Source organism: Equus quagga, chromosome 5 (assembly GCF_021613505.1).
Source record: "Equus quagga isolate Etosha38 chromosome 5, UCLA_HA_Equagga_1.0, whole genome shotgun sequence".
Lineage (NCBI taxonomy): Eukaryota > Metazoa > Chordata > Mammalia > Perissodactyla > Equidae > Equus > Equus quagga.
The window spans coordinates 76001063-76019048 of record NC_060271.1 but is presented as its reverse complement, the minus strand read 5'-3'; the positions used below and the strand labels follow the sequence as shown (position 1 = coordinate 76019048).

At 42.7% G+C, this 17986-nt stretch overlaps 1 protein-coding gene across 1 annotated transcript in view; it reads right to left on the bottom strand.

Annotated features, from left to right (window-relative positions):
* The window catches only part of EVA1A (eva-1 homolog A, regulator of programmed cell death), a 56201-nt gene that overhangs the window by 20426 nt on the left and 17789 nt on the right, over window positions 1–17986 (bottom strand). Inside the window, exons 3-4 of the mRNA XM_046661829.1 lie at window positions 6253–6281; window positions 4509–4628 (exon numbers count right to left, since the gene is read on the bottom strand). Coding sequence (XP_046517785.1) covers window positions 4509–4628; window positions 6253–6281 — 149 coding nt within the window. The remainder of the gene's footprint in view (window positions 1–4508; window positions 4629–6252; window positions 6282–17986) is intronic.

Genomic DNA, 17986 nt, shown 5'->3' with positions numbered 1-17986 from the left:
CATCAAAGGACACAAACAACAGAGTGAAAAGGCAACCCATGGAATTGGAGAAAATATTTGTAAATCATATATCTGATAAGGGGTTAATATCCAGATTATATAGAGAGCTCCTACAACTCAAGAACAACAGAAAACAAGCAAACTGAGTAAAAAATGGGCAAAGGATTTGAAAGGGCATTTCTCCCAAGAAGATACACAAGTGGTCACTAAGCACATGAAAAGATGCTCAATGTCACTAATCATTAGGAAAATGTCAATCAAAAACACAATGAGATACCACCACACGCCCATGAGGATGCCTACTATCAAAAAAACCAGAAAATAACAAGTGTTGGAGAGGATGTGGAGAAATTGGAACCCTTGTGCTGTTGGTGGGAAGGTAAAATTGTGGTGGCACTACAGAAAACCGTACGGCAGTTCCTCAAAAAATTAAAAATAGAATTACCAAATAATCCATCAATTCCACTTCTGGGGATATACCCAAAAGAATTGAAAGCAGGGATTTGAACAGATATTTGTACACCAATTATTATGCAGCATTATTCCAGTAGCCTAAAGGTAGAATTAATTAAAAGTATTCCATCCACAGAAGAATGGATAAATAAAATGTGGTATATACATACAATGGAATATTACTCACAGACTTAGAAAGGAGTAAGATTCTGACACATGTTACAACATGGATGAATCTTGAGGACATCATGCTAAGTCAAATGAGCTAGTCACAAAAGATCAAATACTGTTTGATACCGCTTATATTAAGTACCCCGAGTAGTCAGAGTCATAGAGACGGAAAGTAGAACGGTGGTTGTCAGGGGCTGGGGGCGGGGGGGGAGGGGGGGGGCAGTTATTGTTTAATGGGTACTGGGTACAAAGTCTCAGTTTTGCAAGATGAAAAGTGTTCTGGAGATGGATGATGGTGATGGTTGCACAAGAATGTAAATATACTTAATGCCACTGACCTGTATGCTTAAATTGGTCAAGATGGCAAATTTTATGTTATATGTATTCCAGCACAGTTTTAAAAACTAATAATAATAAAAATAAGGTATTGATAAGGGACAACAGTGAATTTTGAAGGTTACTTCAGTCAGAGGATCCTGTATTCAAACTTTTGTTTTAACAGGAATGGTAGCAGAATTATCTTACAGTAATATTAAAATTGATGTCCACAAAATTCTAATTTATATCACACTATGAATAAGGCTTAATTTTAAGTAAAAGATGGTATCTCACTTATAAAAAATATTGCAAGTAAATAATTGTAATCTGTCACATTTATAGACTATCAGGGAAAACATATCACGTCAATAGATGAAAAAAATGTTTGTGTAAAATTTACTAAAAATTCATGATTTAAAAAAAAAAAAATTCTACTGCCTTGATGCTCCAGATCCTCCAGATCCCATTCTTTGGCTATCAAAGTATCCAAATATTCTTCTAATATTGCAGCTATGATACTGTAATTGGAATTATCAGTTTACACGTCTGTCTCCTAGACTGAAGAGGCATCTTATAAACTTTGTTACCCACGCATCTAGCACGGTGCCTGATGAAAGGTGGCTCTCAGTAAATGTAGGCTGGCTGGCTGAAAAACCAAAAGAGCAATTAGGTGTGAGCTTTGTAAGCATTAGTCTCTGAGGGTCTTTCTGAGGGTGAGACACTCTGAGGATTAAAAGGATACCAGGGCTGACTGGCTCTGAGTGGGATGCCAAGCAGAGCACTTCCTCAGGACTACGAGAGGACCACACGCAAGATGGGAGCCTCACTGTGGCACAGAAATTCTTCCCGCAAGTCTCCTTATCCCACAGGCGCTAATGGAGAGGGTTGCAGGAGCCAGAGGCAAGAGGAAGAGGGACAAGGAAGGCGGGTCAAGGGTGAAGAAAGACAACCTCTGCATGGCCCATCCTAAAGAGCAATCAGGAAGACCCTCCATGGTCCATGTGGCACAAGTCAGCCCAGAGAAGGGGTCAGTACACCCTTATTGTAAAGGGCCAGAGAGTAAATATTTCAGGTTCTGAGGGTCATGTAGTTTCTATCTCAACTACTCAACTGAATGAGTGTGGCTGTGTTCCAATAAAACTTATTTTCAAAAACAGGTGGCAGACCCAATTTGACCCACAGGCCATAGTTTGCAGACCTCTGGCCTGGATTCTTACTATTCAAAGTATGGTTCAAGGACCAGCAGCATCAACAACGCTCGGGAGCTGTGAGATCCACATAATCTTGGGCACCACCCCAGACCTTCTGAATCGAAGTCTCATTTCACAAGATGCCCAGTAAAGTCTGCAAAGTGCTCTACCTGACCTCTGAGATCCCCTTCGGCCTGAGCACTCAGGAACTACAACGGCACAGGCCCAGGAGGAGTTTCACTTAGTGACTCCTTTATAAATCTGATCCAGGGTAGGAGAGTGAGTCCTCACTGGCCCTGCCCCACAGCCAGCTCTTCAAGTGGTTGCAGAGGACCTTAGTGAGGACACCGAGACAGAGGGCAGGACTCGGCAGGGATTCTTCCAGGGCAGCTGCCACTGAGACAAGGTCTGCAGAAATTAGAGAAAGGATGATCCCCAGTGCCAAAAGCTACTCTCAACCCTTCTCCCTGAGCCCTCCCTTAATAGGGATGGACCAGCTCCAGGTAGCTCTGGACACTTTCCACTGGCGGTTTGCCCTGTAATTAAAACATTTCTGTCTCTCCTACTGTGATGGTTAATTTTGTGTGTCAATTTGACTGGCCACAAGGTGCCCAAATTACACATTATTTCTGGGTGTGTCTGTGAGGGTGTTTCCTGATGACATTAGCATTTGAATCGGTGAACTTACTAAAGGAGATAGCCCTCCCCAACAGGAGTGGGCATCATCCAATCCACTGAGGGCCTGAACAGAAGAAAAGGTGGAGGAAGGCAGACTGAAGAATTGGCCCCTTTGTTCCTGCTTCACTGTTTGAGCTGGGACATCTCAGCTCAGCTCATCTTTTCTGGCCCTCAGATTGGGCTTTACACCATTGGCTCCCCTGGTCCTCAGGCCCTCAGACTTGGATCGAATACACCACTGGCTTTGCTGGGTCTCCAGCTTGCGAAGGCAGATCGTGGGACTTCTCAGCCTCCATAATTGTGTAAGCCAATTCCTTAAAATACATCTACTTCTATATAAAGATATATATAGATATGTCTCCTACTGGTTCTGTTTCTCTGGAAGACCCTGACTAATATACCTACCAGTATAAAGATAAGGGGCATGAAGCACTCCTCCACCCCCAAGTGCAAATTTGTGCTCTGTTCCTCAAGGAAGTCCTCATCACTGGCTAGCTCCTAAAAGTGAATCTCAACCTTGGGCAGTTTGCCCCCAGGGGACATTTGGCAATGTCTAGAGACATTTTTGGTTGTCACAACTGCAGTGGGGGTAGAGGACAAGGATACTGCTTAAATCCTATAATGCACAGGATAGGCCCCCCCCACAACAAAGAACTATCTGGCCCCAAATGTTAATGGATCGAGGTTGAGAAACCCTGTTCTAGAACAAACATCATTATTTCATTGACCAGCCTCAGCGATTCTCAGTGTTTGTGACCCTCATGCGCATCACCAATACAGTTAGAAAGGTGTCAGAGAGAGGGGCACTTGGCAGCTCCCAGCAGCCTTGATCAGGGTGCGACAGGTCCAAGCCCTGGGCCAGCAACTCAATGTTCCCAGTGACTAGAAAGGAATGGGCTCTGGGAGAACAACTCACATTTACCTAGCCCACAAGAGAACACACCATCCACCAACACCAGTTTATTAATTCTAACTGGAGAGCCACTTGGCACAAGATCTAGATGAGGTCCTCTTCCAGACAAGTCAACCCTGGGGATTATCTTGGCAAGGACAAATTATGACTAAGGAGCTGTATATTTTCAAAGCCAGGGCTTCAGCCAGTGATAACCCATTGGATTAACCCTATACCATTCTAGAGAAAAACCATGTCTACAGAACACTCTAGGGCCAGTCAGCCAGCATCAAAACACAGTCTCGTTGGACAGCACCTACCAATTCTCATAATCCTCAGTCTCCAACAACTTTCTTTCATCCTATACCCAAAGCTCCTTCATCTAATTACTGACAAACTGCAGCACAATTGAAAAGAGACAGCTTCTTTCCATCACTTACACCCCAGTTCACTTCCTGAACACACGTTCGTATCCTGATGGGGATGACAACCTGTCTTATGGGCGCCCTCTCTTAGACTGGACAGCTAATTGCATGCATTGTACACGATTTTCATGGCTTCCATTTTAGAGGTAACCTCCTTCCCAGTGCTACAAATTCATATTCCCTGGAACCTTAAGAGTCCACCCATTTATACTGAGTGTAATCATTGAATATGCAAAATGAAACGCGCCTGGTGATGGTACATTTCATCTTACATCTCAGTAACAGCGGTGAGTATCCTTGGCATGTGAGCCCCCATGCAGGGGACTATCTCATTACACAGTGTGCAGAGGGTGTAAAAAATCTCATTATCCCCTTAGCTACCTGGGGAGATGTGTGTCAGGAGCAGAGAAGTATCTGGTAAGAAAAGTTCATCCCTGATGACGTTGGTATCAGGCAGTAGAGGTTCTGAATCTTGGTTGGCCCCAGTTGGCTTCTCAGGCTCTACAAAGAGAGAAATGGCACAGAAAATATCAAAGAGCCATCATGTGCCCAGGAGATCATATCACGCATTAGACCTGGTGTCGTCATGAACTGCTTAGCACGAACATGAACCTGGGTGGTATTTGTCTGGACCCCTGAAGAGATGGAATTGCATCCCCTGAGAGGATGAAGCCCACTGCCTGAGTTTAATCTGGAATTTGACAGACAGCCAGAAACCAACCTCCCAAGGTCAGAGCAGAAAGGGAAGCAAGGGGTAAAAGATCAAAGACGCATGCTTCCTCTTCCCTCCTGTCAGCCAAAACTCACAAAACAGCTAGTGGGATGTGTTGCGTGGCCCCTCGTCAGGGAAGTTTGCAGGCCAGCCTCTCTGGAACAGGAAGGAAAGGAATTCGGTTGCCAGATAGCAATGCCCAGATGGGCCATGAAATGAGGTCTCACAAAGCTCTGTGTGGGCATGGAAAACCTGGAATGCTGATATATGGATTCCCACAGCCCATGCCTTCCATCCAGAAGTCTCAAGACCTCTGGTCAACTCAGCTAGGAGAGCCAGTGGGCTCCTTGTGAGCTTCATTTAGAAGTCATAGAAAGAATGAAATCAGTCCCGGAGCTCCCGGAGCACTGAGCATCCCCTGCTCCACGTGCACACACTCATTCATTTGTCATCACTGCTTCCTGTCGACTCCTGCAGCATCGACTTCTGCTTGTTTATCTACGTCTTTATAGATACTTATCCTAGCTGTGTCTGCCTCACAAAAGATTTATAGCACCTTCCTATCTCCATTTTATTGGTGAAGAAATTAAGGGCAAGAAAGAAAAGGAAACTTGAAGCACAAGACGGGTAGTTCTTTAGAGACTCTTGCACCAAAGTGTGGAAGCAGGTTTTTGAGACCCACTTGCCCTCCACTCTTCACTAACGAAAACCACAACAGACTGACCTCAGCGCGGTCACACAGAGTCTGAGATGCAAAGGCTTGAATGGAAAAATAGCTCCCACATCACAGGATGGAAAGAGGATACACATGGCCCTGGAGAAATGACTGAGCAGAAAGACACTCCAATTTTCTCTGCAGGACTGATAAACACCTGTGCATGACACATCCAACATGCTGGCCTGCCAGCCACTTTGCTTCCTTTGCTCCACCAACCTTCCCCTCCAAACCCTTGCAGCACACCATTTCCAGGGACATATCCTGGAACTTGTCGTCACCTGGAAAGGCACCACCTCTGAAATCTGGGCTGTGAACTCCTTAAGGACAGGGACCACATCTTCATTCTTTGATTTGTTCCCAGAGCTTCCTACAGTAAGTGCACAGAGCCGATACTGATGTTGAGTGACAGCTGGATGAATGACTCACACTCGGACATCCCACTCTCCAACCAGAACCTTCTATCCTTCTACTTCTCTCACTCCTGGAATCAAAGTAAATGTGCTCCCCAACCTCTTTGAGATCTCTGGCTTCTTGTACTCTTCAGCTCCCTGCATTTATCAGTCTCGTCTTACACTCACTTTTCTCTCCACAGCCTGGCAACTATAACTACATTACACTCAGCTCTTACCAGGACCTTTCTGCTGCCCTCCCACCAACCCCGGGCCTAACCCCAAGACCACTTGACCCTTACCCACCTGCTTTCCTGCCCACAGGCTGAGTGCTTCTGAAAACAACAACAAAAAAGAATCATTCATATTAGCATCATTATAAATGTTTGATTTACATCCTCAGTGAGGCCCTTATGTTGCTAGGAGACCCTACACATCCTTGGCATCGCACTTTCTCATTTCCAAGAGAAAATACATCAAACCTCTACCTCTTTCTTCCAGCTCCCTTCTCCATCCTCATCCCTCTCATGCCTCCCATCTTCCCAGAGAAAATAGAGGCCAACCTATATGAATGGTTACTTCACTCTCTTGCATCTGATTCTGACCTTCCTCCCTCCTGTCTCTAAGGGAGTTTTTACCCGTGCTTTTGATCAAATCATTTCCTCCTTCTTCCTATAAGACTTCATCCCATCAATGATTCATCCTTCTTTCATCTTCTCTTTTTTGACTGATCTCAAGCTCTCTCTCTAGAGAGGTAGGCTGATAGACAGATAGATGAAAGGATGGATGGATGGATAAATAGATAGATAGACTATACACACACAGAGAAGGAAAGAGAGACAGATTATTTATATGTATAATTCTTTCTCTCATACTTTCTATCTCTCTTTTTCCTCCCCTTCTCTCTTCTCTCTCTCTGTGTGAGTCTGATATAAATATATATATAATATGTGTATATATATCATGCATATACATATATATACAGAGGTGTGTATACACATAAACATATGCATGTATACGTGCACACATGTGTATATGTATGTGTGTATATATACATGTGTGTATGTATACCTTTCTCTCTCAAACATTTTCTCATTCTTTCCCAATCACTCACGTAATCTCTTTCTTTCAAACTCCTGATCTTATCTACTCCTTATCTACAATAAACTGGCTTAATTGCTCCCACCCTTTAATGATCTTCCCTTTGCTCAGGCTCCCCTCTGGGTCCTTGTCACTCAATCTCCTTCCTTCACGGCCAAACACCTTTGAGGAAACCTACACTTCCTCTCTCCATTTCTTTACCATCATTCAATCCTCAGCCCACAAATATTTGGCTTCACATCCAGCCCATCTACCAAAGTATCTGTTGGTAAGGCGGCAGGATGAAACCACCAGATCTGCACTTGTAACAGCTCCAGAGTGGAGACTACAAGCTCTTGGCTGTTGGGGATCTCATGTCCCATCCTTCTGCATCTGTGCTGCCCAGCACAGCACCTGGAACATAAGTTCTTAAAATGAATTCTGTCATGGAGGTGAGAGTCAAGGACTTAAGTGAGTGGGCTAAGGTGGCCAGATACAGGCTTTAAAATAGAATGAATATGGCAATATAATGGAGAAAAGATAGTCTTTTCAACCAATGATGCTGGAGCAACTGGATATCCACACGCAAAAAAAAAAAAAAAAAAAAGAATCTAGCTAGACACAAAACTTACATCTTTTACAAAAAAAAGAACTCAAAGTGGATCCTAGACCTAAATGTAAAACATAAAACAGTAAAACTCCTAGAAGATAACACAGGATAAAACCTAGATGACCTTGGTTTTGGCAATGACTTTTCAGATACAACACCACAGGTATAATCCATGAAAGAAATAATTGATAAGATGGACGTCAATAAAGTGGAAAGCTTTTCTCCATGAAAGATATTGTCAAGAAAATGAGAAGACAAGCCACAGAATGGGAGAAAATATTTGCAAAAGACATATCTAATAAGGGACAACTATACAAAGTATACAAAGAACTCTTAAAACTCAACAATAGGAAAACAAAAAACCTGATTAAAAAACAGGCAAAATATCTGAACAGATACCTCACCAAAGAAGATATATGGATGCAAATAAGCATATGAAAGATGCTCAAATCAATCAACATTAGGGAACTGCAAATTAAAACAATAATGAGGTACCACTACACACCTATTAGAATGGCCAAAATCCAGAACACTGACAACACCAAATGCTGGTGAGGAAGTGAAGCAACAGGAACTCTTTCATTGTTGGTGGGAATGCAAAATGGCACAACCACTTTGGAAGACAATTTGGCAATTTCTTACAAAACTAAACATACTCTCACTGTATGCTCGAGCAATTGTGCTCCTTGGTATTTACTCAAATGAGTTAAAAACTTATATTCAAGGTGCTGGCAGGGCTGGTTTCCGTTGAGGTCTCTCTCCTGGGTTTGCAGATGGCCACCCTTTTGCTGCCTCTTCACACAGTTGTCCCTCTGTTCACACGCAGCCCTGGTGTCTTTCCCTCTTCTTAAGGACACCAATCATATAAGATTAGGCTTCTACCCTAAAAGCCTCATTTCAACTTAATCATCCCTTTAAAGATCTTCTTTTCTTTTTTTTTTTTAAAGATTGGCACCTGAGCTAACACCTGTTGCCAGTCTTCTTTTTTTTTTTCTTCTTCTCCTTCTCCCCAAAGCCCCCCAGTACATACTTGTATATTCTAGCTGTAGGTCCTTCTGGTTGTGCTATGTGGGATGCCACCTCAGCATGGCCTGATGAGCGGTGCCATGTCAGCACCCAAGATCCGAACCAGCAAAACCCTAGGCCACCGAAGCAGAGTGCAGGAACACAACTGCTTGATCATGGGGCCGGCCCTAAAGGGCTTATTTCTAAATATGATCACATTCTGAGGTACTAGGAGTTGGGACTTCAATATATGAATTTGGGAGGACACTGCAGCCCGTAACACTGGAAGAGGCTGCGCATGTTTGGGGGCAGGGGATACATGGGAACTCACTATACTTTCCACTCAATTTTGCCGTGAACCCAAAACGGCTCTAAACAATAAAATTCGGGGCTGGCCCTGTGGCCGAGTGGTTACGTTTGCATGCTCCGCTGCGGCGGCCCAAGGTTTCGCCTGTTGGCATCCCGGGCGTGGACATGGCACCGCTCGTCAGGCCACGTTGAGACGGCATCCCACATGCCACAACTAGAAGGACCTGCAACTAAGATATACACCTATGTACTGGGGGGATTTGGGGAGATAAAGCAGGAAAAAAAAAAAAAGATTGGCAAGAGTTGCTAGCTCAGATGCCAATCTTAAAAAAAATAAATAAAATCCATTAAAATTTTTTTTAAAAATAAAACAGAATGAACAGTTTCTGAACCATAAATGACAGCTATATAATTGCTGAGACCCGGACAAGGAGCTTTGTCTTGAATTGCAAATGAGAGGTGAGTTACAGATCAGGTCTTGGACCTAGTGTGGTCCAGACAGGACTCACAGAGTGGCCACAGATGAAGGTGCTATTACAGCAGAGCTCCAACACAAAGTCTGGGGCCTTCCCTTAGGGCTAGGCAGAGCTCAGTACTATGGATGGCTCACAAAAGTTTCTAATTTTAACACACTGCAATGCCTTTTAGGCTGGATCAGCCTATCTTACTATCCTAAGGTACAGCTGCTTGTCTTAAGCCAAGAAATATTTGTTAAGCCCCACTGGAACCATTTATTTAGCAAAGTACTCTGCTGCTACCAAGGACTGAGAACTGCCTGAAGGCAGGTCCATGTCTTAGTCACCTCCGTGGCCCAGTGCACAACTCATAGTAAATGCTTCCTTCGTTTGAGTGAATCCAGAAATGAACAAATGTGGTCAGTGAGAGAGATTTGCAACCTAGCTACCTCCAAGGCAAACAGAATGAAGGATAAAAGCAATGTAAGTTAAGTGGTGTGGGTGCAGATGGGAAAGAGTAGTAAAGTCCAATAATGTAAGAGCAGTGGGGAGGACCCATAAAGACTTCAGAGAGAGGTAAGATTTAAACTGAACTTTGAACAAACAAGTATTAATTTAATAACTAATTATACTAACAAGTCACATTTATCGAGGCCTTCCTCTGCAATCAGGCAATTTGCTAAAAGCTTTATGTAGAGTATTTAATTTAAGCCTCAGAACAACCCTGTGCTAGTATTATCCTCGTTTTTCAGATGGGAAAACTGAGGCACAAAGAGGTATAGTTGCCCAAGATCATCCAGGTAGAAAATGTCAGAGAGTTTAAATTTAGGCAGCCCAATTCTACTGCTCTTAACTTCGAAACTATGGTTCCCCAGAGTAAAGAAAGGCAGTGGAGACAGAAGGAAGAAGAAGAGCTGAAGTATATGGCACAGCTAGAACAAAGGGGTAGACAGAAGGACTTAGTAGAAATTGACGCTGGAAAGGCAAAGTTGGAAGTGGATCTTGGAGGATCTGCAGTGCCTTACAAAGGAGGTTGAACTTTATTTTATGGACAATAATACAAACAGGAGAATGACATGGTCAGTTCTGCTTCCTAGGGTGAAAACATTGGCAGAGTGTGGAGAATATGTAGCAGAAGCCAGAGATTATGGTGTGAAAGACTCACTACATGGCCAACTCAATAGTCCAGGTAAAGGATAAGTACTCAAAATAAAGATGGTCAGAATAAAACGGGGATAAAGTTGATGAAGAAGCTGGCAACCCAGAAACACAACCCAACAGGGGCAGACTAAAAAAAAAAAAAACAACCAACAAATGCCTCCTCTCTAGCCAAAGGACCAGGAAAGGGACAGCTTAGTAAGACAGAAAACTCTGATGATAACCACTCTACTTTAGCCAAACTCCACAGAAAAAACTGTGGCCCCACCTACGCCCACACCAGTAAATGCTGAGTATGGAGCTTAGGCTACTACCCTCAAGAGACTATAACAAGACATCCCAACATCCCTACAGGGGTGCTGTCAACAAAGCCTAAGTAGGGAGAATAGCTGGTAACGAGCCACCCTTCCTGGCAGTTTCAGTGGGGACCACAGGAGATCCAGCAGTAACTAGGTGCCCCTCTCCCGCCCCACTGGGAGTGTCAGAGGAGGCCTAGGGGAGAGTCAGGACTTTCATTACCCACAGTGGTTATAAGTCCCACCATCACCAACATGGTATCAGTGGAGACCACGTGGGATCAGAACTCCCATTCTCACCCAGCAGTAATGAAAAGCCAATCAAGAGATGCCAATACCAAGATGACAGAGATGTTAGAATTATCTGACAAAGACTTTAAAGCAGCCATGGTAAAAATATTTCAACAAGTAATTATGAACATGCTTGAAACAAATGAAAAAAAATGAAAGCCTCAGCAAAGAAATAGATACAAAGAAAAAAATGAACATTTTAGGATAAAAAAAACAATAACCAAAATAACAAACTCAGTAAATGGGTTCAACAGTAGAGTAGAAGGGACAAAGGAAAGAATCATGAGCTGGAAGATAAAACAATGAACTTAGTTGGGCAATGGGGAGAAAATAGATTAAAAAAAGAAAATTGAACAGAGCCTAAGGGACCCATGAGACTATAACAAAAGATCTTACATTCATGGCATCAGAGCCCCAGAAGGAGAGAAAACAGGCAGAACTGAAAAAGTAATTGAAGAAATAATAGCTGTAAAATCCCCAAATTTGGCAAGAGACATAAGCCTGCAAATTCAAGAAGATGAGCAAACCCCAAACAGGATAAACTCAAAGAAATCCATGCCAACACACATCATAATTAAACTTCTGAAAATTAAAAACAAAGAAAAAATCTTGAAAGCAGCCTGAGAAAAATGATGTCTTAACTGTAGATCAGATACAGATCAGAAAGAAGCAATAAAACTGTCCCTGTTAGCAGATGACAAGATGGTCTACAGAGAACATCCCAAGGAATCTACAGACAGCAAGAACAAAAAATCCTACAGTAAGTGAATTAAGCAAAGTCACAAGCAAGATAAACATACAAAACATATGAAGATCAAGTTTATTTCTACATACTAGTTCAAAATGAACACGTGAACTTGAATTACTGAAATTAAAAATACAATACCATTTACAATTGCTCAAAAAATGGAATACTTAGACATAAATCTAACAAAACATGCACAAAACTAGACTGTTGAAAACTGCACAATGTTGTGGAGAGAAATCAAAGATCTAAATAAATGAAGGAACATATCATGGCCGCAGATAGAAAGACTCAACATAGTAAGATGCTAATTCTCCTTAAATTGATATACTGGTATAACACAATTCCTATTAAAACTCCCCGGTAAGATTTTCTGTAGATATAAATAAGATTATGCTAAAATTTATATAAAAGTGCAAAGGAACTAGGATGGTTAAAACAAGTTTGAAAAAGAATAAAGTGGAAGGAATTAGTTTACTTAATTTCAAGACTTACTGTATAGCTACATTACACAATACACAAGACTGTGTATTATAGCAGAGGGATGGGCACACAGATCAATGGAATAAAATAGAGAATCCAGAAATAGACCCACACCAATATGCCCAACTGATTTTTTTTTAAAGATTTTATTTTTTCCTTTTTCTCCCCAAAGCCCCCCGGTACATAGTTGTATATTCTCAATTGTGGGTTCTTCTAGTTGTGGCATGTGGGATGCCACCTCAGCGTGGTTTGATGAGGAGTGACATGTCCGCGCCCAGGATTTGAACCAACGAAACACTGGGCCGCCTGCAGCGGAGCGCGCAAACTTAACCACTCGGCCACGGGGCCAATCCCCCCCAACTGATTTTTGACAAAGACGCAAAAGCAATTCAATGAAGGAAAGGCAGCCTTTTCAACAAATGGCGCTGGAGCAACTGGACATCCATAGGCAAAACAGTGAGCTTTGAAGGAAACCTCACACCTTATATAAAAATTAACTCAGAATGGATCACAGACCAAAATGTAAAACTATGAAACTTCTGGGAAAAAATAGGAGACAGTCTTTGGGACCTAGGGCTAGGCAAAGAATTCTTAGACGTGACACCAAAATCACAATCCAAAACAGGGAAAATTAATAATTTGGACTCCACCAAAATTAAAAACATTTCCCCTATGTTAAGAGAATGAAAAGACAAGCTATAGAGTAGAAAAAAATATTTGCAAATCATATATCTGCTAAAGCAACTAGTATCTAGAATACATAAAGAAACTTCAAAACGCGACAGTAAAAAAAGCAAACAATCCCTTTAAAATAGGACAAAGTCATGAAAAGACATTGCATCAAAGAAATGACATAGATAGCAAATGAGCAAAAGAAAAGATATTCAATATCATTAGTCGCTAGAGAAATACAAATTAAAACCACAATAAGATACCACTACACATCTATTGGAAGAACTAAACTAAAAAAGAGGGACAATACCAAATACTGACAAAGATGTGGAGAAACTGAACTACTCATACGTTGCTGCTAGGAATGTGAAATGAAACAGCCATTTTGGAAAACACTTTGGCAGTTTCTCAAAAAACTAGACATGTAACTGTCATATAACTCAGCAACTGCACTTCTTCTGGGCATCTATCCCAGAGAACTGAAGACTTATGTTCACACAAAAATCCACACTGATATTTATAGCAGCTTCATTTGTAATAGCCAAAAACTGGAAATAACCAAAATTTCCTTCAATGGGTCAATGTTTAAACAAACTGTGGTATATCCATGCCATGGAATACTGTTTAGCAAGAAAAAAGGAACAAAACTTAATACATATGACAATTTGGATAAATCTCCAGAAAATTATGCTGAGTGAAAAAACTCAATCCCAAAAGGTTGCATATTGCATGTTTTAATTTATATAATAGTCTTGAAACATCAAAATTATAGAAATGGAGAACAAATTAGTGGTTTCAGGAGTTAAGGAGGGGGTGGGGTCAGAAGGGAAGTGGTTGTAGCTATAAAAGGGCAATAGAGAGATTCTTGTGGTGATGGAAATGTTCTGTATCTTGATGGTATCAATGTCAATATCCTGGTTGTGATATTGTACTATAGTTTTGCAAGATGTTATCATTGTGGAAACTGGTTAAATGGAACATAGGATCTCTGAATTACTTCTCACAACTGCCTGTAAATCTGAACTTACATCCAAAAAAAGTCTAATTAAAAAGAATTTTTATGCATGATCTCCAGAGTCATCCTGAATCATAATCTTCCCATTAAAGTTTAAGAAGCACTAATCTAGAGGACCTCACCAGGATATTAGCAGAAATTCACAATTCTCTCATAAGGAACAGTCGAAGGGAAAAGAACATTTCATCTAGGCAAGTCTTGGAGAAGGAAGATCATGAGAGCTTTCTTTTTCCAGAATATAAAAGATTATACATTAGAAATTAGACTTGGTTCCTGTGGAACCAGTAAACAGAACACAGGCTGATGTACGGGAAAGGGCACAAGGTTCAGGATTCATCAGGCCTGAGTTGAAACCTGAGCTCTACTATTTCCTATCTTTAAGACTGGACAAGTTAGTTAACCTCTCTGACTCCCTGTTTCCTCTTTAAATGAGGCTAATGATTCCTACTTCAATTTATCAATCAGCATCCAAGCAGAGAAACAGAAACTTCTTCAAGTATTCGCAACAGAAGGAATTTAATGCAGGGAATTGGCTGCAGTGATAAAGATAGAAATATGGGTTGAAGGTGCTAGAGAAGCTGAAATGTGGAGACTCCTGCAATAGATGACAAAGTCAAGAGTTTAAAGATCTTCTCAAACTGGTATGACTTTAGAAAGACAAAATTAGTTGCAGTAAGGTCACACAGGACAGGACCATGAGATAATCCAGAGATCAGCAACAACGAGTGGCAGGCAGTTGAAGGGACAAAGGGAGGAGGCAGTACTATCCAGGAGCCAGGGTCATCAGGAAGAATCTGGAACCACGGAGGTCTCAAACAGTGCGAGCTGGAACCATGGACATATGGTCACTACTGGAGAAGATGCTTGATGGAGAGAGAGGGAGGATATACTCTGACTTCCTCCTTTCCTCTACCCCCAATCTCGCACTGGTGCCTCCATTGGCCAAACCTAGCGGGAAGCCAGAGCACCCTTGAGCCTGAGAAACACAGCCTCTAGGTAGGTCCCTGCCATCCAGGGCAGAGCAGGAATCAGAGGCAAACAGACCCAGGGCTGGACCACTTACAGGGTGTTTGTGGGGATGCAGAGCATGTAAGATGCCTAGCACACAGTAGGTGCTCAACAAATGGTAATTCTAACTTTTATGCATTAATGCCATATGATGGGCATTTAGAACCACATTTTTTCATCACTTTATATCTGAATATACAGAAACACAAGCTGAGATGTTTAGCTCATGCCACAGGGACTCTGCCAAGAATGCTTATTTTTTTTCCAAATGAGCAGCATATCTGAGACGTGTGAAAAGCAGCCCAGTCCTAAAGTTTCATTGTATAAACGAAATGCTGAGTTTCCACAGCTGCTGGTTTCAGTCTACCCAGAGGAATAGTTTCAGTGAAATATTAATCTCTAAGAAAGCCACACTGGGGTAAGATTGTACAGTAATTCAAGCAGCATGTGCAAAATTTATTTAGTGTTGGCTGGGAATGGTTTTAATCATGTGAAGTCTTCAGAATGAGAAGAAAGTGATTGAAGATGTTTGACTAAATCAGTCACAGAGGCTCTGGATGCTCCCAGATTTCTCCCCAGTTGCAGTTTATTTCGGCAGTCCCCAGACCATAAGCACAAAGGAAGCTCCCATGGAAATGGAAGATGGCACTGTCAGAACCAAGGTGCAACCAGCAGCAAAAACAACCAAGACAGGAAAAACCAGCACCAGTCCAAAGACCTCCAGCGTAGTGTGAAGGTCAGGCGTCCAGTGGTGGAAGGACAACCAGGGTAAAGACAGAGGGAGGGGTGAGAATCCAAAGGAATGTTCAAGACCTGGGAGGCAGGATGCAAATGCTTTCATCAAAGGTCCCAGGTGACTGCAAGGTCAGAGTGTGCTGTGTACTTGTTGAACATCTCACAATTTCTTGGAATTATTGGCAAGGTGTGGGGCTGGACTTGAAGGAGCACCCGGGATTGGGGAGAAGGCCAGGGCCCATCCCTGAGGACAATACGGGCACTGGGGACTGGGCCTGCAGACAAGAGTTGAGCCAACCCTATGGTCTTAGAATGGTTAATGACCAGAAGCCACAAGGTGTCCCCTAGGTTGATGGAACAGACAGACAATTCAGGAAGTTATCTTTAAAAACTAGCTTTCAGCCTGCGGGTTCTGTCTGTGAATATCAGGGCCCTGGCACCAGTCTGAGGGCAGGGTTTCTGTCCCAGGAAGGCCTATACGAGTGAGACCATCACAAAGCGGACAGGAATTTGAAAAGGAGTCAAGCAAAAGCTGATCTTGTGAGGCAGAACACATGGTTGGAGATGAGCAGCAAGGTTTTCAGGATCAGCCCTAGGTCAGCCCATCAGGATGGACGCCCTGTTATCTGTGCCCAGAGGGTCAGGTCTCAAGGATTTGCTGCTGAAGTCAGATAAGCCTGGGCATCAAAGTGGGGCTGTTACCAGCTGGGAGGAGTAGGGAAAGAAGCCAGACCACCCTGACCTGAAAGGGGAGTCTAGAACACTAAGGTTGGATGAAGGAGGATGGGAGTCTCCACCTGGATCCTTAGAAATCTCTCCAGCCCAACGTGTCCTAAATTCATTGCCCCCACCAATCTACTTCCTCTTTTTAATACAGTCTTCACATATCCTGAGCCTCCCAATCACTCAGGTTCAAACCGTGGGGTCATCACAGATCTTTCCTCTCCCTTGCCATGAAAATTCTCTCTCATGCCCCTTGTAACTCTGCATCCCCACTACCACTCGCCTAACTCAGGAGCTCCTGTCTTCTCTTCTCATCCATCCCAATATCATACACCAGTGCCAGGTAGAGTATTCAGAAACAGTGTTCTAATAATGCCACTCCTCTGTTCTAAAATTGTCACCTACGGAGTAAAATTAAAGTGTGAGACTGTAAACCAAGGCCCTTCATGGGTTGGTCCCATCCTTTCCAATACAGCCCAATGTCCAGGCAAATGGAATCACTCTCTTCTCTGTACTCTTCCCATGCGGGTCTACCTCTGGGCTTTGCTCTGCTGAATGCACTTCTCTACATTATTGCATTTCTGGGTCCTACCTATCCTTCAAGATCCATGTCACATCACCTCCTGCAAGAATATTCTAGAATCTTCCCCTGCTCAAATAATTGCTCCTTCCTCTGGACTCCCATAATCCCACATGCCACTATTTTGCATACAATAAAAGCATATGCTTTCTATATTTTTGTCTTAGGCTATAAGCCCTTTGAGAATAGGGGTCTTTCATCAGATTCTCCTTCATGGAGGGGGCATAGGGAGATCCAAGAACATTGGGTTTGGCCAGCTTGTAAGAAATGTAAAGAAGTTTGGGGGAATAAGTTTGGAAAGGAAGATGGGAGTCATGCTGTGATCCTGGAGTGATAATTACAGGTGTTTGGGAGTCATCAGCTGAAGTATGAATACAGATGAGTTAACCCTGACAAAGAATACCGGAATGTAGAGGGAAAGGCCCATACCTGGACCCTGGAGAAAACTAGCTTGCCAGTGTCAGTTGGAGAAAGAAGAAAGTGTCATGGAAACTCTTAGGAAGTGGTCAGACAGAATCACAACATTCATACCACACCGGGCATGAAAAGAATTTCACACCAACATGTGCTTGAGTAAGTCTGATCGGATCCCATGTGGCTTTCTCTCTAGAATTGCAAGCAGGGCAGGACATGTTGGAAGACTTGTGGATCCTTAATCTAGGCCACTAAAAAAGGTGATCCACCTGCCATTTTATTCCTAACCAGTATTCTTCAAGCAAAGGCTTCAGTCTACCACCAGTGGGTCCTCCCAAGTCCAGTATTTCTGAACAGTCTGCGAATGGGAAGAACTCACAGAGATAACGCCCAACCAAGGAACATGTAAATGGGAACAAGAAGCATTGCTGGCCTTCTGATTCTTTTCTGTTTTGGCCTCC